Source organism: Anolis carolinensis, chromosome Y, assembly GCF_035594765.1.
Source record: "Anolis carolinensis isolate JA03-04 chromosome Y, rAnoCar3.1.pri, whole genome shotgun sequence".
In the NCBI taxonomy this organism is placed as follows: Eukaryota; Metazoa; Chordata; class Lepidosauria; order Squamata; family Dactyloidae; genus Anolis; species Anolis carolinensis.
Window position 1 is genome coordinate 86811 of NC_085848.1, and position 27330 is coordinate 114140.

The 27330-nt window shown below is 44.3% G+C and overlaps 1 protein-coding gene across 1 annotated transcript; it reads left to right on the plus strand.

Moving 5' to 3' along the window:
- On the plus strand, window positions 1–27201 carry LOC100557335 (D-amino-acid oxidase). The gene is made up of 11 exons (XM_062958810.1): window positions 1–133; window positions 7399–7623; window positions 8889–9003; window positions 14157–14233; window positions 16340–16405; window positions 18371–18425; window positions 20180–20284; window positions 20537–20616; window positions 22301–22418; window positions 25156–25254; window positions 25337–27201. Exons 2-11 carry the CDS (start codon window positions 7436–7438, stop codon window positions 25466–25468), a joined length of 1035 nt encoding a protein of 344 aa, XP_062814880.1. The 5' UTR covers window positions 1–133; window positions 7399–7435; the 3' UTR covers window positions 25469–27201.
- The last annotated feature ends 129 nt before the right edge of the window (window positions 27202–27330 follow it).

The window sequence follows — 27330 nt, forward strand, 5'->3', positions numbered from 1 at the left end:
AATGCCAGGAATTGTGCCAGTTGTGCTCCGCCCTGTCTTGTGGAATTTGGACCTGGCTCGCTTTCTTTCCCAACTCGCAAAGTCCAAAGAGCGGGAGACTCGTTCACGGATTTCAAGATTCCTTCTAGGTTAGGTAAGTTGCAATGCTCCCATTACTAAATACATAAGGGTGTGGGTGAACTACAACTCCCAGAATGCAAGGTCAATTTCCCCTAAACCCCACCAGTATTCAAAGTTGGCCATGTTGGGTCTGTGTGCCAAGTTTGGTCCAGATCCATCGTTGTTTGAGTCCTCAGTGCTCTCTGGATGTAGGTGAACTATAACTCCCAAACTCAAGGGCAATGCCCATCCAACCTCCAGTATTTTCTATTAGTCATGGGGGTTATGTGTGTGTCATGATCTCCAATCTTTGACATCTCCGGTCGACTGACAAAGAACAGATGCCAGCCATAAAACCTCAATGACCCTCTGGTATGTGAGAGCCCCTATATAAATGGGCTACAGAGAAGATTCTGGGATTCTGTACAATAAAACCTCTTGGAATCTACCAGTGCTTTTTCTGGTGGAAGACTAACCCACAGCACAACTGGGAGAAGAGAACCTAACAATCCACAAAACCTCAATGACCCTCTGGTATGTGAGAGCCCCTATATAAATGGACCAAAAAGAAGGTTCTGGTATTCTGTACAATAAAACCTCTTGGAATCTACCAGTGCTTTTTCTGGTGGAAGACTAACCCACAGCACAACTGGGAGAAGAGAACCTAACAATCCACAAAACCTCAATGACCCTCTGGTATGTGAGAGCCCCTATATAAATGGACCAAAAAGAAGGTTCTGGTATTCTGTACAATAAAACCTCTTGGAATCTGCCAGTGCTTTTTCTGGTGGAAGACTGACCCACAGCACAACTGGGAGAAGAGAACCTAACAATCCACAAAACCGCAATGACCCTCTGGTATGTGAGAGCCCCTATATAAATGGACCAAAAAGAAGGTTCTGGTATTCTGTACAATAAAACCTCTTGGAATCTGCCAGTGCTTTTTCTGGTGGAAGACTAACCCACAGCACAACTGGGAGAAGAGAACCTAACAATCCATAAAACCTCAATTACCCTCTGGTATGTGAGAGCCCCTATATAAATGGGCTACAGAGAAGATTCTGGGATTCTGTACAATAAAACCTGTTGGAATCTACCAGCGTGTGTCTTGGTGCTTTTTCTGGTGGAAGACTGACCCACAGCACAACTGGGAGAAGAGAACCTAACAATCCATAAAACCTCAATTACCCTCTGGTATGTTAGAGCCCCTATATAAATGGGCCAAAGAGAATGTTCAGGTATTCTGTAAAATAAAACCTGTTGGAATCTACCAGCGTGTGTCTTGGTGCTTTTTCTGGTGGAAGACTGACCCACAGCACAACTGGGAGAAGAAAACCCGACAACTTGTACAGATTACCAGAACCTTCTCTTTGGCCCATGTATATATGGGCTCTCACATACTACAGGGTAATTGAGGTTTTATGGCTGGCCCGTTTTATGGCTGGCATCTGTTCTTTGTCAGCCGAGCGGAGATGTCAAAGATTGGAGATCATGACAGTGTGCCAAGTTTGGTCAAAATCCATTATTGGTGGGATTCGAAGTGCTTGTTGATTTTAGGTGAACTATAAATCCCAGCAACTCCAACTCCCAAATATCAAGGCCAATTTTTTCCTAGACTCCACCAGCATTGAAATGTGAACATATCGGGTCTGTGTGCCAAGTTTGGTCCAGATCTAACATTGTTTGGGTTCCCAGTGCTCTCTGGATGAAGGTGAACTACAACTCCCCCAAAATCAAGGTCAATTCACCCCAAGTTTCCACCAAAACCCTTCAATGTTTTCTATGGGTCATGGGAGTTCTGTGTGCCAAGTTTGGTCCAATTCCATCATTGCTGGGGTTCAGAATACTCATTAATAGTAAGTGAACTATAAATCCCAGCAACCCCAACTCCCAAATAGGTCGTTTTCCCTAAACTCCACCAGCATTGAAATGTGGCGGAAGACGGGCTTTTTCTTTTCTTTTTTTGTATGAATGTAGAGGCATGGATGATGGGTTGTGCTGCCTAGTTTCGTGTTTCTGGGATGTGTAGTTTTGTTGTTTTGTCCTAGGCCGAAACGTCATTACCCTTTTATATATATAGATAATTATTAGATTATGTTATTATTATATTAAAATTTTGCATCACCTTACTTTCTCTTATTTCCATTCAAGCTTCTGGACTTTTTGGGATACAGATCCAGGGAAAGTGAGCGCACGCTCATAAGCAAGGCCATAAATCTTCTCATGGACGATGGGAACAAACGTGGTTTTTTGTCAATATTTAGATCAACCTTAAGTGGAGGGTATTTTACTAAGATCCGTGTTGTGAAGAGCTAATAACAACCGCCACCAATTTGTAAAGATGCAACCACCAAAGACTCATGGAGGAGACCTTTTGCTTTTTTTTCTTCCTTCTTCTTATTCACTTTAGATTGTAACGTAACTTGGTTTGTAATATTTGCGATGTTGGAAGAACAATAACAAGTTTATTTAGACACAGAGCTTAGTGGTTACAATGTTGTTTCTCACTTGGAGGTATTTTTATTAACAGCTACAATACTAGAATGAGATGAATCAAACTCTCTAAAGTGTCACTTCTTTTACTTAAAGTAGTTAAAACTTCTTTCTCTGCTACTTTTAAACCCCAGTCACCCCTGTGATACACGATCACAGATTCTCTGTTCCTTACCAGGACACAGACTACATTAAATAAGTTACCAAACTTATTTTAAACCGACTCAAAATGACCAATTGAGTCTCCTTGATCCCCTCAACCTAGGATCAATCTTCCCTGTGCCTCATCAGAGCACAGACTACATTAAATAAGTCACCAAACTTATTTTAAACCGACTCAAAATGACCAATTGAGTCTCCTTGATCCCCTCAACCTAGGATCAGTCTTCCCTGTGCCTCATCAGAGCACAGACTACATTAAATAAGTCACCAAACTTATTTTAAACCGACTCAAAATGACCAATTGAGTCTCCTTGATCCCCTCGACCTAGGATCAATCTTCCCTGTGCCTCATCGAGCACAGACTACATTAAATAAGTCACCAAACTTATTTTAAACCGACTCAAAATGACCAATTGAGTCTCCTTGATCCCCTCAACCTAGGATCAGTCTTCCCTGTGCCTCATCAGAGCACAGACTACATTAAATAAGTCACCAAACTTATTTTAAACCGACTCAAAATGACCAATTGAGTCTCCTTGATCCCCTCAACCTAGGATCAGTCTTCCCTGTGCCTCATCAGAGCACAGACTACATTAAATAAGTCACCAAACTTATTTTAAACCGACTCAAAATGACCAATTGAGTCTCCTTGATCCCCTCGACCTAGGATCAATCTTCCCTGTGCCTCATCAGAGCACAGACTACATTAAATAAGTCACCAAACTTATTTTAAACCGACTCAAAATGACCAATTGAGTCTCCTTGATCCCCTCGACCTAGGATCAATCTTCCCTGTGCCTCATCGAGCACAGACTACATTAAATAAGTCACCAAACTTATTTTAAACCGACTCAAAATGACCAATTGAGTCTCCTTGATCCCCTCAACCTAGGATCAGTCTTCCCTGTGCCTCATCAGAGCACAGACTACATTAAATAAGTCACCAAACTTATTTTAAACCGACTCAAAATGACCAATTGAGTCTCCTTGATCCCCTCAACCTAGGATCAGTCTTCCCTGTGCCTCATCAGAGCACAGACTACATTAAATAAGTCACCAAACTTATTTTAAACCGACTCAAAATGACCAATTGAGTCTCCTTGATCCCCTCAACCTAGGATCAGTCTTCCCTGTGCCTCATCAGAGCACAGACTACATTAAATAAGTCACCAAACTTATTTTAAACCGACTCAAAATGACCAATTGAGTCTCCTTGATCCCCTCGACCTAGGATCAATCTTCCCTGTGCCTCATCAGAGCACAGGCTACATTAAATAAGTCACCAAACTTATTTTAAACCGACTCAAAATGACCAATTGAGTCTCCTTGATCCCCTCAACCTAGGATCAATCTTCCCTGTGCCTCATCAGAGCACAGACTACATTAAATAAGTCACCAAACTTATTTTAAACCGACTCAAAATGACCAATTGAGTCTCCTTGATCCCCTCAACCTAGGATCAATCTTCCCTGTGCCTCATCAGAGCACAGGCTACATTAAATAAGTCACCAAACTTATTTTAAACCGACTCAAAATGACCAATTGAGTCTCCTTGATCCCCTCGACCTAGGATCAATCTTCCCTGTGCCTCATCAGAGCACAGACTACATTAAATAAGTCACCAAACTTATTTTAAACCGACTCAAAATGACCAATTGAGTCTCCTTGATCCCCTCAACCTAGGATCAGTCTTCCCTGTGCCTCATCAGAGCACAGACTACATTAAATAAGTCACCAAACTTATTTTAAACCGACTCAAAATGACCAATTGAGTCTCCTTGATCCCCTCAACCTAGGATCAATCTTCCCTGTGCCTCATCAGAGCACAGACTACATTAAATAAGTCACCAAACTTATTTTAAACCGACTCAAAATGACCAATTGAGTCTCCTTGATCCCCTCGACCTAGGATCAATCTTCCCTGTGCCTCATCAGAGCACAGGCTACATTAAATAAGTCACCAAACTTATTTTAAACCGACTCAAAATGACCAATTGAGTCTCCTTGATCCCCTCGACCTAGGATCAATCTTCCCTGTGCCTCATCAGAGCACAGACTACATTAAATAAGTCACCAAACTTATTTTAAACCGACTCAAAATGACCAATTGAGTCTCCTTGATCCCCTCAACCTAGGATCAGTCTTCCCTGTGCCTCATCAGAGCACAGACTACATTAAATAAGTCACCAAACTTATTTTAAACCGACTCAAAATGACCAATTGAGTCTCCTTGATCCCCTCGACCTAGGATCAATCTTCCCTGTGCCTCATCAGAGCACAGACTACATTAAATAAGTCACCAAACTTATTTTAAACCGACTCAAAATGACCAATTGAGTCTCCTTGATCCCCTCAACCTAGGATCAGTCTTCCCTGTGCCTCATCAGAGCACAGACTACATTAAATAACTCACCAAACTTATTTTAAACCGACTCAAAATGACCAATTGAGTCTCCTTGATCCCCTCAACCTAGGATCAATCTTCCCTGTGCCTCATCAGAGCACAGACTACATTAAATAAGTCACCAAACTTATTTTAAACCGACTCAAAATGACCAATTGAGTCTCCTTGATCCCCTCAACCTAGGATCAGTCTTCCCTGTGCCTCATCAGAGCACAGACTACATTAAATAAGTCACCAAACTTATTTTAAACCGACTCAAAATGACCAATTGAGTCTCCTTGATCCCCTCAACCTAGGATCAGTCTTCCCTGTGCCTCATCAGAGCACAGACTACATTAAATAAGTCACCAAACTTATTTTAAACCGACTCAAAATGACCAATTGAGTCTCCTTGATCCCCTCAACCTAGGATCAGTCTTCCCTGTGCCTCATTAGAGCACAGACTACATTAAATAAGTCACCAAACTTATTTTAAACCGACTCAAAATGACCAATTGAGTCTCCTTGATCCCCTCAACCTAGGATCAGTCTTCCCTGTGCCTCATCAGAGCACAGACTACATTAAATAAGTCACCAAACTTATTTTAAACCGACTCAAAATGACCAATTGAGTCTCCTTGATCCCCTCAACCTAGGATCAGTCTTCCCTGTGCCTCATCAGAGCACAGACTACATTAAATAAGTCACCAAACTTATTTTAAACCGACTCAAAATGACCAATTGAGTCTCCTTGATCCCCTCAACCTAGGATCAGTCTTCCCTGTGCCTCATCAGAGCACAGACTACATTAAATAAGTCACCAAACTTATTTTAAACCGACTCAAAATGACCAATTGAGTCTCCTTGATCCCCTCAACCTAGGATCAGTCTTCCCTGTGCCTCATCAGAGCACAGACTACATTAAATAAGTCACCAAACTTATTTTAAACCGACTCAAAATGACCAATTGAGTCTCCTTGATCCCCTCAACCTAGGATCAGTCTTCCCTGTGCCTCATCAGAGCACAGACTACATTAAATAAGTCACCAAACTTATTTTAAACCGACTCAAAATGACCAATTGAGTCTCCTTGATCCCCTCAACCTAGGATCAATCTTCCCTGTGCCTCATCAGAGCACAGACTACATTAAATAAGTCACCAAACTTATTTTAAACCGACTCAAAATGACCAATTGAGTCTCCTTGATCCCCTCAACCTAGGATCAATCTTCCCTGTGCCTCATCAGAGCACAGACTACATTAAATAAGTCACCAAACTTATTTTAAACCGACTCAAAATGACCAATTGAGTCTCCTTGATCCCCTCAACCTAGGATCAGTCTTCCCTGTGCCTCATCAGAGCACAGACTACATTAAATAAGTCACCAAACTTATTTTAAACCGACTCAAAATGACCAATTGAGTCTCCTTGATCCCCTCAACCTAGGATCAGTCTTCCCTGTGCCTCATCAGAGCACAGACTACATTAAATAAGTCACCAAACTTATTTTAAACCGACTCAAAATGACCAATTGAGTCTCCTTGATCCCCTCAACCTAGGATCAGTCTTCCCTGTGCCTCATCAGAGCACAGACTACATTAAATAAGTCACCAAACTTATTTTAAACCGACTCAAAATGACCAATTGAGTCTCCTTGATCCCCTCAACCTAGGATCAGTCTTCCCTGTGCCTCATCAGAGCACAGACTACATTAAATAAGTCACCAAACTTATTTTAAACCGACTCAAAATGACCAATTGAGTCTCCTTGATCCCCTCAACCTAGGATCAATCTTCCCTGTGCCTCATCAGAGCACAGACTACATTAAATAAGTCACCAAACTTATTTTAAACCGACTCAAAATGACCAATTGAGTCTCCTTGATCCCCTCAACCTAGGATCAATCTTCCCTGTGCCTCATCAGAGCACAGACTACATTAAATAAGTCACCAAACTTATTTTAAACCGACTCAAAATGACCAATTGAATCTCCTTGATCCCCTCAACCTAGGATCAGTCTTCCCTGTGCCTCATCAGAGCACAGACTGACTCTCTTTTTTTAAACTCTGCACTTCTTCAACAAAACGGCAGTTGACTCCGCCCACTTCTCCATGGCAACCAGCCTCTGAGTGCTGAGATGCAAGAACTGTAATACTTACCCGTTTAAAACACAAACACACAATTAAACATGACATCGGTAAACCAAAAATTCGTACTTCATTACAGGTGTTTTTTCACATTTCTAATGCTCTTATTCCAGGAAGAGGAGCTCTTTCGCACCCCGTCCAGGTCCCGTCATGCGTGTCGCCGTGGTTGGGGCGGGGGTCATAGGCCTGTCCACGGCCCTCTGCATCCACGAACAACACCATTCGACCGGTCTGGAAGTGGAGGTCTACGCCGATACCTTCACCCCGCACACCACCAGCGACGGAGCGGCCGGACTCTGGCAGCCCTACGTGGACGACCACGGAAATGCCCAAGAGACGTACGTGCACGGTTAAAAACATAATATAATAAATATATTATACTAGCTGTGCCCGGCTACATGTTGCTGTGGCTTATGGGACTCATTTGTTGGCTAGGTGGAATAGCAGTGAATAGCCTTGCAGCCTTGCTACAAAGCCTGGCTGCTTCCTGCCTGGGATAATCCTTTGTTGGGAGGTGTTAGCTGGCCCTGGAATTCCCAATTTCCCTGCTTTCAGAGTGTTGCTCTGAAGAATGAATGCTGAAATTAGCATTTAATGGCCTTGCAGCTTCAAAGCCTGGCTCCTTAGGGAATCCTTTGTTGGGAGGTGTTAGCTGGCCCTGATTGTTTCCTTTCTGGAATTCCCAATTTCCCTGCTTTCAGAGTGTTGCTCTGAAGAATGAATGCTGAAATTAGCATTTAATGGCCTTGCAGCTTCAAAGCCTGGCTCCTTAGGGAATCCTTTGTTGGGAGGTGTTAGCTGGCCCTGATTGTTTCCTTTCTGGAATTCCCAATTTCCCTGCTTTCAGAGTGTTGCTCTGAAGAATGAATGCTGAAATTAGCATTTAATGGCCTTGCAGCTTCAAAGCCTGGCTCCTTAGGGAATCCTTTGTTGGGAGGTGTTAGCTGGCCCTGATTGTTTCCTTTCTGGAATTCCCAATTTCCCTGCTTTCAGAGTGTTGCTCTTTATTTACTGTCCTGGTTTTAGAGATGATATTGTTCTGTATTATTATTATACCACAATAATGATTAAATATATATATATTTATATTATCTTCTTAGAACTGGATTATATGAGGCCCCGTCTACACAGCTGTATAATATCCACACTGAACCGGATTATGTGGCAGTGTGGACTCAAGATAATCCTGTTCAAAACAGATACTGTGGATTATGTAGCTGTGTGGAAGGGCCTTGAGTCTACACTGCCATATAATCCAGTTCAAATCAGATAATTTATATTTTATAGGCAGTGTGGAAGAGGCCTGATTGAAGAGGCCCTGGGCGCCATTAAATGGCTGAGTGGGCGGAGTTTAGCCTTCTAACTGGCAGCAATTGGATAAAAACAGTTCTTCCTTTTCCTCTAATTTGGACTTTATTTATTTTTTGTTTTTTTTGTTTGAAAGACATATTTTGGATGACTATGTTTTTTGTGGCCGAATTTGGTGCAATTGGGTTCAGTGGTTTTGTTGTTTATATTTTTATATATATAAATTATTATTAGATTATGTTATTATTATATTAAGTTGTTGCATCGCCTCACTTTCTCTCGTTTCCTCTCCAAGCTTCTGGAACAAAGAGACCTTTGACTATCTGCTCCAGCATCTCAACTCGCCCGAAGCCAAAGAGATGGGCTTGTTTCTGATCTCGGGATACAATCTCTTCACAGAGCCCGTTCCAGTAAGTAGCAAAGCTGGAAGGAAACGTGTGTTTGTAACGCTATTTATTAGGGGGAAAGAGTCTGTGCTTTTGTTCTTTTATGAATGCTCACATCAGAAAATGCATAAGGATATGGGTGAACTACAACTCCCCAAATCGTGGGACAATCCTAACCAAACCCTGCCATTATCCACAGTTGTCCATGTTGGGTCCGCGTACCAAGTTTGGTCCAGATCCGTCATCAGCTGGGTTCAGTATTCTATGGATAAGGATGAACTACAACTCCCATATTCCAAGCTCAATCACCTCCAAATTCTGCCATTATCCACAGTTGTCCATGTTGGGTCCGCGTACCAAGTTTGGTCCAGATCCGTCATCAGCTGGGTTCAGTATTCTATGGATAAGGGTGAACTACAACTCCCATATTCCAAGCTCAATCACCTCCAAACTCTGCCATTATCCACAGTTGTCCATGTTGGGTCCGTGTACCAAGTTTGGTCCAGATCCGTCATCAGCTGGGTTCAGTGTTCTCTGGATAAGGGTGAACTACAACTCCCATATTCCAAGCTCAATCACCTCCAAACTCTGCCATTATCCACAGTTGTCCATGTTGGGTCCGTGTACCAAGTTTGGTCCAGATTCATCATCAGCTGGGTTCAGTATTCTCTGGATAAGGGTGAACTACAACTCCCATATTCCAAGCTCAATCACCCCCAAACCCTGCCATTATCCACAGTTGTCCATGTTGGGTCCGCGTACCAAGTTTGGTCCAGATCCGTCATCAGCTGGGTTCAGTATTCTATGGATAAGGGTGAACTACAACTCCCATATTCCAAGCTCAATCACCTCCAAATTCTGCCATTATCCACAGTTGTCCATGTTGGGTCCGCGTACCAAGTTTGGTCCAGATCCGTCATCAGCTGGGTTCAGTATTCTATGGATAAGGGTGAACTACAACTCCCATATTCCAAGCTCAATCACCTCCAAACTCTGCCATTATCCACAGTTGTCCATGTTGGGTCCGTGTACCAAGTTTGGTCCAGATCCGTCATCAGCTGGGTTCAGTGTTCTCTGGATAAGGGTGAACTACAACTCCCATATTCCAAGCTCAATCACCCCCAAACCCTGCCATTATCCACAGTTGTCTATGTTGGGTCCGTGTACCAAGTTTGGTCCAGATCCGTCATCAGCTGGGTTCAGTGTTCTCTGGATAAGGGTGAACTACAACTCCCATATTCCAAGCTCAATCACCTCCAAACTCTGCCATTATCCACAGTTGTCCATGTTGGGTCCGTGTACCAAGTTTGGTCCAGATCCGTCATCAGCTGGGTTCAGTGTTCTCTGGATAAGGGTGAACTACAACTCCCATATTCCAAGCTCAATCACCCCCAAACCCTGCCATTATCCACAGTTGTCCATGTTGGGTCCGTGTACCAAGTTTGGTCCAGATCCGTCATCAGCTGGGTTCAGTGTTCTCTGGATAAGGGTGAACTACAACTCCCATATTCCAAGCTCAATCACCCCCAAACCCTGCCATTATCCACAGTTGTCCATGTTGGGTCCGTGTACCAAGTTTGGTCCAGATCCGTCATCAGCTGGGTTCAGTATTCTCTGGATAAGGGTGAACTACAACTCCCATATTCCAAGCTCAATCACCCCCAAACCCTGCCATTATCCACAGTTGTCCATGTTGGGTCCGTGTACCAAGTTTGGTCCAGATCCGTCATCAGCTGGGTTCAGTGTTCTCTGGATAAGGATGAACTACAACTCCCATATTCCAAGCTCAATCACCTCCAAACTCTGCCATTATCCACAGTTGTCCATGTTGGGTCCGTGTACCAAGTTTGGTCCAGATCCGTCATCAGCTGGGTTCAGTGTTCTCTGGATAAGGGTGAACTACAACTCCCATATTCCAAGCTCAATCACCCCCAAACCCTGCCATTATCCACAGTTGTCCATGTTGGGTCCGTGTACCAAGTTTGGTCCAGATCCGTCATCAGCTGGGTTCAGTGTTCTCTGGATAAGGATGAACTACAACTCCCATATTCCAAGCTCAATCACCTCCAAACTCTGCCATTATCCACAGTTGTCCATGTTGGGTCCGTGTACCAAGTTTGGTCCAGATCCGTCATCAGCTGGGTTCAGTATTCTATGGATAAGGATGAACTACAACTCCCATATTCCAAGCTCAATCACCTCCAAACTCTGCCAGTATCCACAGTTGTCCATGTTGGGTCCGTGTACCAAGTTTGGTCCAGATCCGTCATCAGCTGGGTTCAGTATTCTATGGATAAGGGTGAACTACAACTCCCATATTCCAAGCTCAATCACCTCCAAACTCTGCCATTATCCACAGTTGTCCATGTTGGGTCCGTGTACCAAGTTTGGTCCAGATCCGTCATCAGCTGGGTTCAGTATTCTCTGGATAAGGGTGAACTACAACTCCCATATTCCAAGCTCAATCACCCCCAAACCCTGCCATTATCCACAGTTGTCCATGTTGGGTCCGTGTACCAAGTTTGGTCCAGATCCGTCATCAGCTGGGTTCAGTGTTCTCTGGATAAGGATGAACTACAACTCCCATATTCCAAGCTCAATCACCTCCAAACTCTGCCATTATCCACAGTTGTCCATGTTGGGTCCGTGTACCAAGTTTGGTCCAGATCCGTCATCAGCTGGGTTCAGTATTCTATGGATAAGGATGAACTACAACTCCCATATTCCAAGCTCAATCACCTCCAAACTCTGCCAGTATCCACAGTTGTCCATGTTGGGTCCGTGTACCAAGTTTGGTCCAGATCCGTCATCAGCTGGGTTCAGTATTCTATGGATAAGGATGAACTACAACTCCCATATTCCAAGCTCAATCACCTCCAAACTCTGCCAGTATCCACAGTTGTCCATGTTGGGTCCGTGTACCAAGTTTGGTCCAGATCCGTCATCAGCTGGGTTCAGTATTCTCTGGATAAGGGTGAACTACAACTCCCATATTCCAAGCTCAATCACCTCCAAACTCTGCCATTATCCACAGTTGTCCATGTTGGGTCCGTGTACCAAGTTTGGTCCAGATCCGTCATCAGCTGGGTTCAGTGTTCTCTGGATAAGGGTGAACTACAACTCCCATATTCCAAGCTCAATCACCTCCAAACTCTGCCATTATCCACAGTTGTCCATGTTGGGTCCATGTACCAAGTTTGGTCCAGATCCGTCATCAGCTGGGTTCAGTATTCTATGGATAAGGATGAACTACAACTCCCATATTCCAAGCTCAATCACCTCCAAACTCTGCCAGTATCCACAGTTGTCCATGTTGGGTCCGTGTACCAAGTTTGGTCCAGATCCGTCATCAGCTGGGTTCAGTATTCTATGGATAAGGATGAACTACAACTCCCATATTCCAAGCTCAATCACCTCCAAACTCTGCCATTATCCACAGTTGTCCATGTTGGGTCCGTGTACCAAGTTTGGTCCAGATCCGTCATCAGCTGGGTTCAGTATTCTATGGATAAGGATGAACTACAACTCCCATATTCCAAGCTCAATCACCTCCAAACTCTGCCAGTATCCACAGTTGTCCATGTTGGGTCCGTGTACCAAGTTTGGTCCAGATCCGTCATCAGCTGGGTTCAGTATTCTCTGGATAAGGATGAACTACAACTCCCATATTCCAAGCTCAATCACCTCCAAACTCTGCCATTATCCACAGTTGTCCATATTGGGTCCGTGTACCAAGTTTGGTCCAGATCCGTCATCAGCTGGGTTCAGTATTCTATGGATAAGGATGAACTACAACTCCCATATTCCAAGCTCAATCACCTCCAAACTCTGCCAGTATCCACAGTTGTCCATGTTGGGTCCGTGTACCAAGTTTGGTCCAGATCCGTCATCAGCTGGGTTCAGTATTCTCTGGATAAGGATGAACTACAACTCCCATATTCCAAGCTCAATCACCTCCAAACTCTGCCAGTATCCACAGTTGTCCATGCTGGGTCCGTGTACCAAGTTTGGTCCAGATTCATCATCAGCTGGGTTCAGTATTCTCTGGATAGGGGTGAACTACAACTCCCATATTCCAAGCTCAATCACCTCCAAACTCTGCCATTATCCACAGTTGTCCATGTTGGGTCCGTGTACCAAGTTTGGTCCAGATTCATCATCAGCTGGGTTCAGTATTCTCTGGATAAGGGTGAACTACAACTCCCATATTCCAAGCTCAATCACCTCCAAACTCTGCCAGTATCCACAGTTGTCCATGCTGGGTCCGTGTACCAAGTTTGGTCCAGATTCATCATCAGCTGGGTTCAGTATTCTCTGGATAAGGGTGAACTACAACTCCCATATTCCAAGCTCAATCACCTCCAAACTCTGCCATTATCCACAGTTGTCCATGTTGGGTCCGTGTACCAAGTTTGGTCCAGATCCGTCATCAGCTGGTTTCAGTATTCTCTGGATAAGGGTGAACTACAACTCCCATATTCCAAACCCAATCACCCCCAAATCCTGGTAGTATCCACAGTTGTCCATGTTGGGTCCGTGTACCAAGTTTGGTCCAGATCCGTCATCAGCTGGGTTCAGTATTCTCTGGATAAGGGTGAACTACAACTCCCATATTCCAAGCTCAATCACCTCCAAACTCTGCCATTATCCACAGTTGTCCATGTTGGGTCCGTGTACCAAGTTTGGTCCAGATCCGTCATCAGCTGGTTTCAGTATTCTCTGGATAAGGGTGAACTACAACTCCCATATTCCAAACCCAATCACCCCCAAATCCTGGTAGTATCCACAGTTGTCCATGTTGGGTCCGTGTACCAAGTTTGGTCCAGATCCGTCATTCGTGGGGGTCACAGTGGTCTCCGGAAGTGGGAGCCAATAGGAAAGCTGCCGGAAATATACATACTCGCCTACATACATACATAAATTGATTTTTATTATACGAGGGTTGAATAAAAAGTAATGCCTCCACCTTCGCGGCTCCTCAACAGATGACCGTCCTGGTCTGTGGTGGGTACTGACGCTCCTCTACAGTTAGATCCATTTGGCGGGAAGCCTTAGCATTGAACGGTTGTGTTGTTAAAGTGCGAAGTAGGGGACGAAGGTGGAGGCATTACTCTTCATTCGACCCTCGTGCCAATCGGCCGGGTCCGGGTTCAAGAGAGCGCTCCCTCTCCCCGCAGGACCCCTCGTGGAAGGACACCGTCTTGGGATTCCGGCACTTGTCCCCGAAGGAGCTGGAACTCTTTCCCGGCTACAGGTCTGGAGACTTTGTTTAGACCCATGTGGGTCGTTCGGAACGTTGTTCGATTTGCTCGTAAGATCCTGTTGCAGCCTCGTCTCCGGTCGGTTTTATTGAAGAGCCCGAGAGGCGATTCCGGACACCGGAGTCTCCTGTCATGAAAGGCTTCTGGGAGAGGAGGTCCATTAACCTTATCCCGAGGAACCGAGGAACTGTTGTTGTTGTCTGTAGTTACAGTAGAGTCCCGCTTATCCGACACTCCGTATTATCCGACTGCAAATGTCCTCCCTCGCTCTCTCTCTATTTCTCTCTCACTCACCCTGCCACGTCCCGATGCTGCCAGAACCCAGCCAGGTGAGTGAGCGAGGGATGGAGGGTGGGCGAGTGAAGGAGAGCGGCAAAAGCCCTCCCTCGCTCTCTCTCGCTCTCTCTCACTCACCCTGCCGGGTCCCGGTGCTGCCGGAACCCAGCCGGGTAAGTGAATGAGGGATGGAGGGTGCGTGAGTGAAGGAGAGCAGCAAAGGCCCTACCTCGCTCTCTCTCGCTCTCTCTCTCTCTCACTCACCTCGCCACGTCCCGGTGCTGTTGGAACCCAGCCGGGTGAGTGAGCGAGGGACAGAGGGCAGGCGAGTGAAGGAGGGCGGCAAAAGCCCTCGCTCTCTCTCGTTCTTACTCACTCACCCCGCCAGGTCCCGGTGCTGCCGGAACTCAGCCAGGTGAGTGAGCGAGGGACGGAGGGCGGGCGAGTGAAGGAGAGCGGCAAAGGCCCTCCCTCGTTCTCTCTCGCTCTTACTCACTCACCCCGCCAGGTCCCGGTGCTGCCGGAACTCAGCCAGGTGAGTGAGCGAGGGACGGAGGGCGGGCGAGTGAAGGAGAGCGGCAAAGGCCCTCCCTTGTTCTCTCTCGCTCTTACTCACTCACCCCGCCAGGTCCCGGTGCTGCCGGAACTCAGCCAGGTGAGTGAGCGAGGGACGGAGGGCGGGCGAGTGAAGGAGGGCGGCAAAGGCCCTCCCTCGTTCTCTCTCGCTCTTACTCACTCACCCCGCCAGGTCCCGGTGCTGCCGGAACTCAGCCAGGTGAGTGAGCGAGGGACGGAGGGCGGGCGAGTGAAGGAGGGCGGCAAAGGCCCTCCCTCGTTCTCTCTCGCTCTTACTCACTCACCCCGCCAGGTCCCGGTGCTGCCGGAACTCAGCCAGGTGAGTGAGCGAGGGACGGAGGGCGGGCGAGTGAAGGAGGGCGGCAAAGGCCCTCCCTCGTTCTCTCTCGCTCTTACTCACTCACCCCGCCAGGTCCCGGTGCTGCCGGAACTCAGCCAGGTGAGTGAGCGAGGGACGGAGGGCGGGCGAGTGAAGGAGGGCGGCAAAGGCCCTCCCTCGTTCTCTCTCGCTCTTACTCACTCACCCCGCCAGGTCCCGGTGCTGCCGGAACTCAGCCAGGTGAGTGAGCGAGGGACGGAGGGCGGGCGAGTGAAGGAGGGCGGCAAAGGCCCTCCCTCGTTCTCTCTCGCTCTTACTCACTCACCCCGCCAGGTCCCGGTGCTGCCGGAACTCAGCCAGGTGAGTGAGCGAGGGACGGAGGGCGGGCGAGTGAAGGAGGGCGGCAAAGGCCCTCCCTCGTTCTCTCTCGCTCTTACTCACTCACCCCGCCAGGTCCCGGTGCTGCCGGAACTCAGCCAGGTGAGTGAGCGAGGGACGGAGGGCGGGCGAGTGAAGGAGGGCGGCAAAGGCCCTCCCTCGTTCTCTCTCGCTCTTACTCACTCACCCCGCCAGGTCCCGGTGCTGCCGGAACTCAGCCAGGTGAGTGAGCGAGGGACGGAGGGCGGGCGAGTGAAGGAGGGCGGCAAAGGCCCTCCCTCGTTCTCTCTCGCTCTTACTCACTCACCCCGCCAGGTCCCGGTGCTGCCGGAACTCAGCCAGGTGAGTGAGCGAGGGACGGAGGGCGGGCGAGTGAAGGAGGGCGGCAAAGGCCCTCCCTCGTTCTCTCTCGCTCTTACTCACTCACCCCGCCAGGTCCCGTTATTGTATTATTATAATATTATATTAGCATACTAATATTATTAATATTATTATACTATATTATATCCCACGCACAATGGCATTTCCCTGGTTTTTCTTCTGATTTCAGCTACGGGTGGTTCAACACAGCCCTGATCCTGGAAGGTAAAAGCTACTTACCGTGGCTTACAAACAGGTACGTAAGTATGGATACTCATCCACGGGGAGTAACGTGTTTGGAAAACACCCTATTCCGTGAGGCTTCTGCAATTCGCCTGGTTGTTTCCTGTCTGGATTTCCCAATTTCCCTGTTTTCAGAGTGTTGCTCTTTATCTACTGTCCTGTTTTTAGAGATTATATTGTTCTGTATTATTATACCACAGTCATTATTATATTGATAATCTTATATTATCTGCTTAGAACTGGATTCTATGAGGCCCCTTCTACACAGCTGTATAAAATCCACACTGAACTGGATTATGTGGCAGTGTGGACTCAAGATAATCTAGTTCAAAGCAGATACTGTGGATTACGTGCCTTGGCATTCTGGGTTATATAGCTGTGTGGGCCTTGAGTGTCTAGGACTGTGTGAAGTATTATTATTATTATTATTATTATTATTATTATTATTATTATTATTATTATTATTATTATTATTATTATTATGACACAGCAAACAAGATAGATATGCTGGATTTCGTATCACAAAATCACAAGTCGAACACTTCCCAAGCAAGTGTCTAGGACTGTGTGATGTATTATTATTATTATTATTATTATTATTATTATTATTATTATTATTATTATTATTATTATTATGACACAGCAAACAAGATAGACATGCTGGATTTCATATCACAAAATCACAAGTCGAACACTTCCCAAGTGTCTAGGACTGTGTGATGTATTATTATTATTATTATTATTATTATTATTATTATTATTATTATTATTATTATTTTATTATGACACAGCAAACAAGATAGATATGCTGGATTCCGTATCACAAAACCACAAGTCGAACACTTCCCAAGTGTCTAGGACTGTGTGATGTATTTTCGGATGATGTGCGCAGATCCCAGCAGGGTGGCCTTTTGCAGTTGGCAGATCGTAATTTTGTCAATGTCTATTGTTGCCGGCTGAGATCTTTTGGCACGGCACCCAGTGTGCCCATCACCACCAGGACCACCTGCACTGATTTCTGCCAGAGTCTTTGAAGTTCAATCTTGAGGTCCTGAGAGCGGCTGAGTTTTTCCTGTTGTTTTTCTTCAATGCGACTGTCACCTGGGATGGCGACACCAATGATCCAAACCTTTTTCTTTTCCACAACTGTGATGTCTGGTGTGTTGTGTTCCAGAACTTTGTCAGTCTGGATTCGGAAGTCCCACAGTATCTTTGCGTGCTCATTTTCCAATACTTTTGCAGGTTTGTGATCCCACCAGTTCTTTGCTGCTGGCAGGTGGGACTTGAGGCATAAGTTCCAATGAATCATTTGGGCCACATAGTTGTGCCTCTGTTTGTAGTCTGTCTGTGCAATTTTCTTACAGCAGCTGAGGATATGATCAATGGTTTCGTCAGTTTCCTTGCACAGTCTGCATTTTGGGTCATCAGCTGATTTTTCGATCTTGGCCTTAATTGCATTTGTCCTAATGGCTTGCTCCTGGGCTGCAAGGATCAGGCCTTCTGTCTCCTTCTTCAGGGTCCCATTCGTGAGCCAGAGCCAGGTCTTCTATTATTATTATTATTATTATTATTATTATTATTATTATTATTATTAATGGCCTTTGTCCTGATGTCTTGCTCCTGGGCTGCAAGGATCAGGCCTTCTGTCTCCTTCTTCAGGGTCCCATTCGTGAGCCAGAGCCAGGTCTTCTATTATTATTATTATTATTATTATTATTATTATTATTATTATTATTATTATTAATGGCCTTTGTCCTGATGTCTTGCTCCTGGGCTGCAAGGATCAGGCCTTCTGTCTCCTTCTTCAGGGTCCCATTCGTGAGCCAGAGCCAGGTCTTCTCCTTATCAGCTTTTCCTTCAATTTTGTCAAGGAACTTTCCATGCAATGTCTTGTTGTGCCAGCTGTCAGCTCTAGTTTGTAGTGCGGTTTTCTTGTACTGTTTTTTAAAAATTATTATTATTATTTATTCTGTTCAAGGCTGAAGCTGCGGGGCGTCAAGTTCTTTCACCGGAAAATCCAGTCCTTCCAGGAGGTTAGTTTGGGAAGTAGTTATGGCACGGAGACGGCAAAGGTGTTATCGGTCAGGTGAAAGCAGAGTGGGGTGGAGTGAGCAACGGTCGTGTATAAAAGAAGCTCAATTTTCTAACTTCGGTGTGGCCTGATCCTGCCATGACAGAGACCCACTTCTTCAGAAATAAAACTAGATTTATAATCCTTTCTGTTACTGATCTTGATTGGGAAACAAGGCCAGCGATAGGTATTTCAAGGAAAGCCGGGCTCTTCATTTGGCCCCCAAACAGGGGCCTGGACCTTGCATTAGAGTCCAATGTGTGCCTGTATAAGAGGCTCCGTTTTGCCAATGGCTGTGGCATTATTCTGGCATTATTATAGATTCCCATTCAGATGGGTTTTGCTTCTTCAGAAATAAAACTATGTTTACAATCTCTGATCCTGATCTTATTCGGGAATATATTTGAGGGACAGGCCGTAGCATTGTTTAGACTCCCTTGGACGAGGAGTGTCCACCGTTTAGTTTGTGAATACTGCCTTGGACGAGAAGTGTCCAGGTTGTTGTGTGTTTTCCAGGCTGTCTGGCCATGTTCCAGAAGCATTCTCTCCTGACGTTTCTCCCACATCTATGGCAGGCATCCTCAGAGGTTGTGAGGTATACTGGAAAAATCTAAGCAAGGAAGGTTTATATATCTGTGGAAGGTCCTGGGTGGGGGGAAGAACTCTTGTCAGTAGAAGGCCAGTGTGAATGTTGTAATTAATCACCTTTGTTAGCATTGAATTGCCTTCCCAGCCTCAGATCCTGGCCTGGGGGAATCCTTTGTCCAGAGTTATTAGCTGCCCCTGATTGAATTCTGTCTGTAATTCTTCTGTTTTCTTATCTATAGTGGTTGATGTTTGTATCATTACTTCATTTGCCTTGGTTATTATGTGTTTTTATTGTATGCTATGTTTCAATTGCTGATTTTATTTGACTGTTGTATCATAGTTTTTAGCTTTAGATATTCATTGTAACTGTTATATTTTGTTTTTGTTCTGGGCTTGGCCCCATGTGAGCCGCCCTGAGTCCCTTCGGGGAGATGGTGGCGGGATAGAAAAATAAAGTATTATTATTATTATTATTATTATTATTATTATTATTATTATTATTATTATTTACTGTCCGGATTTTTGAGTTTTTTAATACTGGTCGCCAGATTCTGTTCATTTTCATGGTTTTCTCCTTTCTGTTGACATTGTCCAAAAGAATCCCAGACAGGAATCAATCAGGAACAGTTAGCGACTCTGAACAAAGGGTTCCCCCAGGCTGGGATGTGAGGCTGGGAAGGCCACTTAATGCTAACAAAGGTGATTAATTACAACATTCACACTGGGTCTCCAACAGACAAGAGTTCTTCCCCCCACCTAGAACTTCCACAGATATATAAACCTTCCTTGTTTAGTTTCTCCATACCTCCCAACCTCTGAGGATGCCTGCCATAGATGTGGGTGAAACGTCAGGAGATAATGCTTCTGGAACATGGTCAGACAGCCCGGAAAACATACAACAACCCTGTGATTCCGGCCATTAAAGCCTCCAACAACACATGGAGTGTCCACCATTTGGTTTGTGAAGCTTGGGCTTCAAACCACGTTGGCTGATAGTACTTGGTGTTGTGATCCAATCCCATCGGGAGGACCATTCTTGGATTGATAGGGTGGGCTTTGGGAGCCTCGTCCAGGCGAGGAGAAGGTAAGAGAGAGAGGGAGACCACCTTCAATGTGACTTGTGGTCAGTTGACAGCTCAAGGCGTCAACGTCATTGTCAACTGCACGGGGATTCGGGCCGGAGAACTGCAGCCGGATCCTGAGCTGTGCCCGGGCCGCGGGCAGATCATCAAGGTGAGTTCTGGTTCTAGTTCTGGTTGTGAGGTGGGATGTGGTTGTTCCTCTTGACGTGGTGGTGTTAGAAAAGCACAAATGTCTCGACCTGGCGGTGTGGGTGGGGTCTCCAAGGGGAAGGCATTCCCTAAAGAAGAGAAGGCCCGGCACCTCCCGTGTTATTTCCAGGGCTTCTCTGCTATGCTCAACGGATTTCTGGAAATGCTGGCAGGCTCGCCGAATGCTAGTGTCGCCTCTGTTCTGGTTTGGCAGGTGGAGGCCCCCTGGGTCAAGCATTTCGTCATCACCCATCGGGAATCCGAAATCTACACAACCCCATATGTCATCCCTGGGTGAGTGAGGAGAAGCCCCCGGAGGGAGTCCGAGCAAAAAAAGGAGTCCGACAATGGGACGAGTTTCGTCTTGCAGTCGCCTTGAAATCCGCCTCCCAGCCATAGCCAGCTCCCCAGGGAAGAGGAGACTTCCTGTTATATGAAATAATAATAATAATAATAATAATAATAATAATAATAATTATTATTATTATTATTATTATTATTATTATTATGTGATGATGGGATCTGCACGCATCATCCGAAAATACATCACACAGTCCTAGACACTTGGGAAGTGTTCGACTTGTGATTTTGTGATATGAAATCCAGCATAGCTATCTTCTTTGCTGTGACATACAATAAAATAATAATAATAATAATAGAGTTGGAAGGGGTCCCTAAAGGTCATCTAGACTAACTTCCATTCTAGAAATATAATATAACAATAAGAGTTGGAATGGCCCTAAAGGTGATCTAGACTGACTCCCATTCTAATAATAATAATAATAATAATAATAATAATAATAATAATAATAATAATAGAGTTGGAAGGGTCCCTTAAAGGTCATCTAGACTCACTCCCATTCTGTAAATATAATAATAATAATAGAGTAGGAAGGGGTCCCTTAAAGGTCATCTAGACTGACTCTCATTCTATAATAATAATAATAATAATAATAATAATAATAATAATATAGAGTGGGAAGGGGTCTCCTAAAGGTCATCTAGACTCACTCCCGTTCTGTAAATATAATAATAGAGTTGGAAGGGGTCCCTTAAAGGTCATCCAGACTGACTCCCATTCTATCATAATAATAATAATAATAATAATAATATAGAGTTGGAAGGGGTCCCCTAAAGGTCATCTACTGACTCCCATTCTCCTATGAATAAATAATAATAATAATAATAATAATAATAATAATAATAAGAGTTGGAAGAGTTCCCCAGAGGTCATCTAGAATGGCTCTCATTCTGTAAAGATAATAATAATAATAATAATAATAATAATAATAATAAAGTTGGAAGGGGTTCCCTAAAGGTCATCTACTGACTCCAATTCTCCTATGAATAATAATAATAATAATAGTGTTGGAACGGTTCCTTAAAGGTCATCTAGATTGGCTCCCATTCTACAAATATAATATAATAATAATAGAGTAGAAAGGGGACCCCTAAAGGTCATCTACTGACTCCCATTCTCCTATGAATAATAATAATAATAATAATAATAATAATAATAATAATAATAATAATAATAATAATAATAATAATATAGAGTGGGAAGGGGTCCCCTAAAGGTCATCTACTGACTCCCATTCTCCTATGAATAAATAATAATAATAATAATAATAATAATAATAATAATAATAGTGTTGGAACGGTTCCTTAAAGGTCATCTAGATTGGCTCCCATTCTACAAATATAATATAATAATAATAGAGTAGAAAGGGGACCCCTAAAGGTCATCTACTGACTCCCATTCTCCTATGAATAATAATAATAATAATAATAATAATAATAATAATAATAATAATAATAATTTGGAAGTGGTCCCCTAAGGTCAATCTAGACTGAGTCCTACACTATAAATATAATATATAACTCATGTATATATATTATAGTGTATCTGGGACAGATCCCTCTGGCTTCTTCCCGGTCCTCCTCTTACGGATTCGTCTTCTTCTGTGTCTGGTCCCAGGAGCAAGACGGTGACCTTGGGCGGCATCTTCCAGCTGGGGAACTGGAGCCGAGACAACAGCCCATCGGACCGTCAATACATCTGGCGGAGCTGCTGCGAGCTCATGCCCAGCCTCCAGGTAGAGCCCACAAGGCCACCCTCCCAATGATGTTTGGGGACCGAACCAAGAGAATAGCCCGATGTCATGATCTCCGATCTTTGACATCTCCGGACACAGAGCAAGCGCTGACAAAGAACAGATGCCAGCCATAAAAAGGGCCAGCCATAAAACCTCAATTACCCTCTGGTATGTGAGAGCCCCTATATAAATGGGCTAAAGAGAAGATTCTGGTATTCTGTACAATAAAACCTGTTGGAATCTACCAGCATGTGTTTTGGTGCTTTCTTACCCACAGCACAACTGGAAGAAGAGAACTTAACAATCCATAAAACCTCAATTACTCTCTGGTATGTGAGAGCCCCTATATAAATGGGCCAAAGAGAAGGTTCTGGTATTCTGTAAAATAAAACCTGTTGGAATCTACCAGCGTGTGTCTTGGTGCTTTCTTCTGGTGGAAGACTGACCCACAGCACAACTGGAAGAAGAGAACCTCACAATCCATAAAACCTCAATTACCCTCCGGTATGTGAGAGCCCCTATATAAATGGGCCAAAAAGAAGGTTCGGGTATTCTGTACAATAAAACCTGTTGGAATCTATCCAGCGTGTGTCTTGGTGCTTTCTTCTGGTGGAAGACTTCCCCACAGCACAACTGGAAGAAGAGAACCTCACAATCCATAAAACCTCAATTACCCTCCGGTATGTGAGAGCCCCTATATAAATGGGCCAAAGAGAAGGTTCTGGTATTCTGTAAAATAAAACCTGTTGGAATCTACCCAGCGTTTGTCTTGGTGCTTTCTTCTGTGGAAGACTGACCCACAGCACAACTGGAAGAAGAGAACCTAACAATCCATAAAACCTCAATTACCCTCTGGCATGTGAGAGCCCCTATATAAATGGGCCAAAGAGAAGATTCTGGTATTCTGTAAAATAAAACCTGTTGGAATCTACCAGCGTGTGTCTTGGTGCTTTCTTCTGGTGGAAGACTGACCCACAGCACAACTGGAAGAAGAGAACCTCACAATCCATAAAACCTCAATTACCCTCCGGTATGTGAGAGCCCCTATATAAATGGGCCAAAAAGAAGGTTCGGGTATTTTGTACAATAAAACCTGTTGGAATCTATCCAGCGTGTGTCTTGGTGCTTTCTTCTGGTGGAAGACTTCCCCACAGCACAACTGGAAGAAGAGAACCTAACAATAACACCAATAATAATATATTTTATTTTAGATATTTTATATATATATATATATATATATATATATATATATAGTAATAATAATACCAATAATATATTTTATTTTAGATATATATATATATATATATAGAATAGTAGTAATACCAGTAATATATTTTATTCTATAGCACAATATTAGCATTCTACATTACTATATTGTACTATACCACTATACTGCAATATTATTAATAATTTTACATGTAATATATACTATATAATCAATACTATTATATTGCATTATTATTATTATATTATATAATATTAGTATCAATATTATTGTCGGGTTCTCTTCTTCCAGTTGTGCTGTGGGTCAGTCTTCCACCAGAGAAAGCACCAAGCTGGTAGATTCCAACAGGTTTTATTGTACAGAATCCTAGAATCTTCCCTGTAGCCCATTTATATAGGGGCTCTCACATACCAGAGGGTAATTGAGGTTTTGTGGATTGTTAGGTTCTCTTCTTCCAGTTGTGCTGTGGGTCAGTCTTCCACAGAAGAAAGCACCAAGACACACGCTGGTAGATTCCAACAGGTTTTATTGTACAGAATCCTAGAATCTTCCCTGTAGCCCATTTATATAGGGGCTCTCACATACCAGAGGGTAATTGAGGTTTTGTGGATTGTTAGGTTCTCTTCTTCCAGTTGTGCTGTGGGTCAGTCTTCCACAGAAGAAAGCACCAAGACACACGCTGGTAGATTCCAACAGGTTTTATTGTACAGAATCCTAGAATCTTCCCTGTAGCCCATTTATATAGGGGCTCTCACATACCAGAGGGTAATTGAGGTTTTGTGGATTGTTAGGTTCTCTTCTTCCAGTTGTGCTGTGGGTCAGTCTTCCACAGAAGAAAGCACCAAGACACACGCTGGTAGATTCCAACAGGTTTTATTGTACAGAATCCTAGAATCTTCCCTGTAGCCCATTTATATAGGGGCTCTCACATACCAGAGGGTAATTGAGGTTTTGTGGATTGTTAGGTTCTCTTCTTCCAGTTGTGCTGTGGGTAAGTCTTCCACAGAAGAAAGCACCAAGACACACGCTGGTAGATTCCAACAGGTTTTATTGTACAGAATCCTAGAATCTTCCCTGTAGCCCATTTATATAGGGGCTCTCACATACCAGAGGGTAATTGAGGTTTTGTGGATTGTTAGGTTCTCTTCTTCCAGTTGTGCTGTGGGTAAGTCTTCCACAGAAGAAAGCACCAAGACACACGCTGGTAGATTCCAACAGGTTTTATTGTACAGAATCCTAGAATCTTCCCTGTAGCCCATTTATATAGGGGCTCTCACATACCAGAGGGTAATTGAGGTTTTATGGCTGGCCCGTTTTATGGTTGGCATCTGTTCTTTGTCAGCGCTTGCTCTGTGTCCGGAGATGTCAAAGATCGGAGATCATGACACCCTATAACATTAGATTTAATAATAGTTGTTGAATAATATAATATTTAATAGTATATAATGTTTAACAAGAACTGCTCTCCAATGTGTCATCGTCTCAAGGCTGAGCCAATGCTATGCTTTCCAGAAAGCCAAGATCCTCGACGAATGGACCGGGTTCCGCCCGGTGCGGACGAAGGTTCGCTTGGAGCGTGAGACGGTCCGCCACGGAACATCAACATCCGAGGTAGGAAGGCAACTGCCTGATGCGGGCCCCCACTCACCCCTACGAGAGTTCAGGGAACGATGGACTTTCCTTTCCTTTCCAGGTGATCCACAACTACGGCCACGGAGGCTTCGGTCTCACCATCCACTGGGGCTGTGCCGTGGAGGCCGCCCGCTTGTTTGGGAACATCCTTGACGGCAAGACGGCGGACAAACCGTCCCGATCCAACCTCTGAGGTTCTTTGTGGCACCCACAACATTTTGGTACATGCTTCTAGGGTCCGCTATAGTACACATATAGTGGGTCGTTGTGCGTTTTTCGGGAGGTATAGCCATTCCTAACATTTCACCTGCATCTGTGGCTAACGGCATCGAGAGGTCTGTGGGAAGTGAGTGTAGAGATGTGTTGTCGAAGGCTTCCATGGCCGGAATGACTGGGTTGCTGTGAGTTTTTCAGGCTGTATGGCCATGTTTTAGAAGCAGTGTCCAATAAATATAATCTCTCTCTATAAAAACTAGCTTTGCCCAGCCACGCGTTGCTGTGGCTTATGGGAATTCTTTGTTGGCCAAGTGGAATAGCAGTGAATAGCCTTGCAGTTTCAAAGCCTGGCCGTTTTCTGGAGTAGATGGAGCTTTTGGATGTATGAACGTAGAGGCATGGATGAGGGGTTAGTGATTCTGGGATGTGTAGTTTTGTTGTTTTGTCCTAGGCCGAAATTTCATTACCCTTTTATATATATAGATGTAACGTATGTTTGTAGGACTGACTAGACAACAAAACTACTGAACCAAATCATACCAAATTTGGCCACAAAAAACAGAGTCATTCAGTCATTTGTGTAAATCAGTGGTTCTCTTTAGAAGGCCAGATGTTTTGGCCTTCTAATAATCCTAACAACTGGTAAAATCACTGGGATTTCCGGGAGTTGTAGGCCAAAATACCTGGGGAGAGACCCAGGTATTTACTACGCATGTCTAAGAATTACATTACTCAGTACAATTCCATTCGGGTTGTATACAGCCCAAAAGACTCACAGCAACCCAGTGATTCCGGCCATGAAAGCCTTCGATAATACAATTCCATTGTTTGTTAGCCTACTGCGCATGCTTGTAAAATATTATAATTGGAAGCATATTCCAACAAGAAGGTGTGGCAGTTCAGTTTTTCAGCGGACACTAGACATGTCCAAAAAATCGTTTTGAATCGTATATCGGAATTATTTCGGATTGTTCTCGCTTTTTGATACGCATTCCGAGACATTGTCTCACAGCGCAATCGGCAATGTAATTCGAACCATGGCTGGCCCATTCTCTAATTGTCTTTTAATGTTTCGTTAATTTTTTTCCCCCAAAATTCTTTTAAATATATTTTTTAAATTTTTTTTGTTTCTGCAACCTACCTAGAATGGGAGCTTAGCGCAGCCTAACATGGCTGCCGCTCCCCGGCCAATCAGAAGCTTCCGCGATGGACGCAAAGGTGGGGGCTAGGGTTGATGAGGATAGCTCAAGAAATGAGGGCGGGAGAGCCCTGTAAAAGCCCCCCCCCCCCGGGTTCCTTTTTTTTTTTTTGGCGATTGCGCATGCGCGTCCGCCGTTTTAGAAACATTTAGAATCATTACGAATTTTCGGAAATATCCGAAATTTTTGGGTGAAAAAATCGGAAATACTTTCTATATCAAAGCGCCAGCGCCCCCTACTTTAGAAACGAGAATTGAAACATTTTTTTCATCGATTGGACAGGCCTATTACTCAGGACAATTCCATTCAGGTTGTATACAGCCCAAAAGACTCACAGAAACCCAGTGATTCCGGCCATGAAAGTCTTTGACAATACAATTCCATTGTTTGTTAGCCTACTGCGCATGCTTGTAAAATACTATAATTGAAAGCCTATTTCAACAAGAAGGTGTGGCCGTTGTTTTTCAGCTGACACTACTATTTTGCCAATAATAAAGTGTTGACATCCAAATCTGCTGCCCTGTCTCTTCCTTCTAATGGAGCAACTCTTGGATATTTTCTTTAAAGACCCTAAAAATCCCTTACCTAGACGACCCTTACTCAAAAATCTTGTTTTCCCATGAAAGTGTTGACAGGACAT

Bases quoted from the DNA above. Each gene is read 5' to 3' on its own strand.
- LOC100557335 (XM_062958810.1), top strand. From the start codon at position 7,436: ATGCGTGTCGCCGTGGTTGGGGCGGGGGTCATAGGCCTGTCCACGGCC. The intron at 14,234-16,339 runs GTCTGGAGACTT...TTCTGATTTCAG, and splicing joins GAACTCTTTCCCGGCTACAG to CTACGGGTGGTTCAACACAG. The intron at 18,426-20,179 runs GTTAGTTTGGGA...ACTTGTGGTCAG, and splicing joins AAATCCAGTCCTTCCAGGAG to TTGACAGCTCAAGGCGTCAA.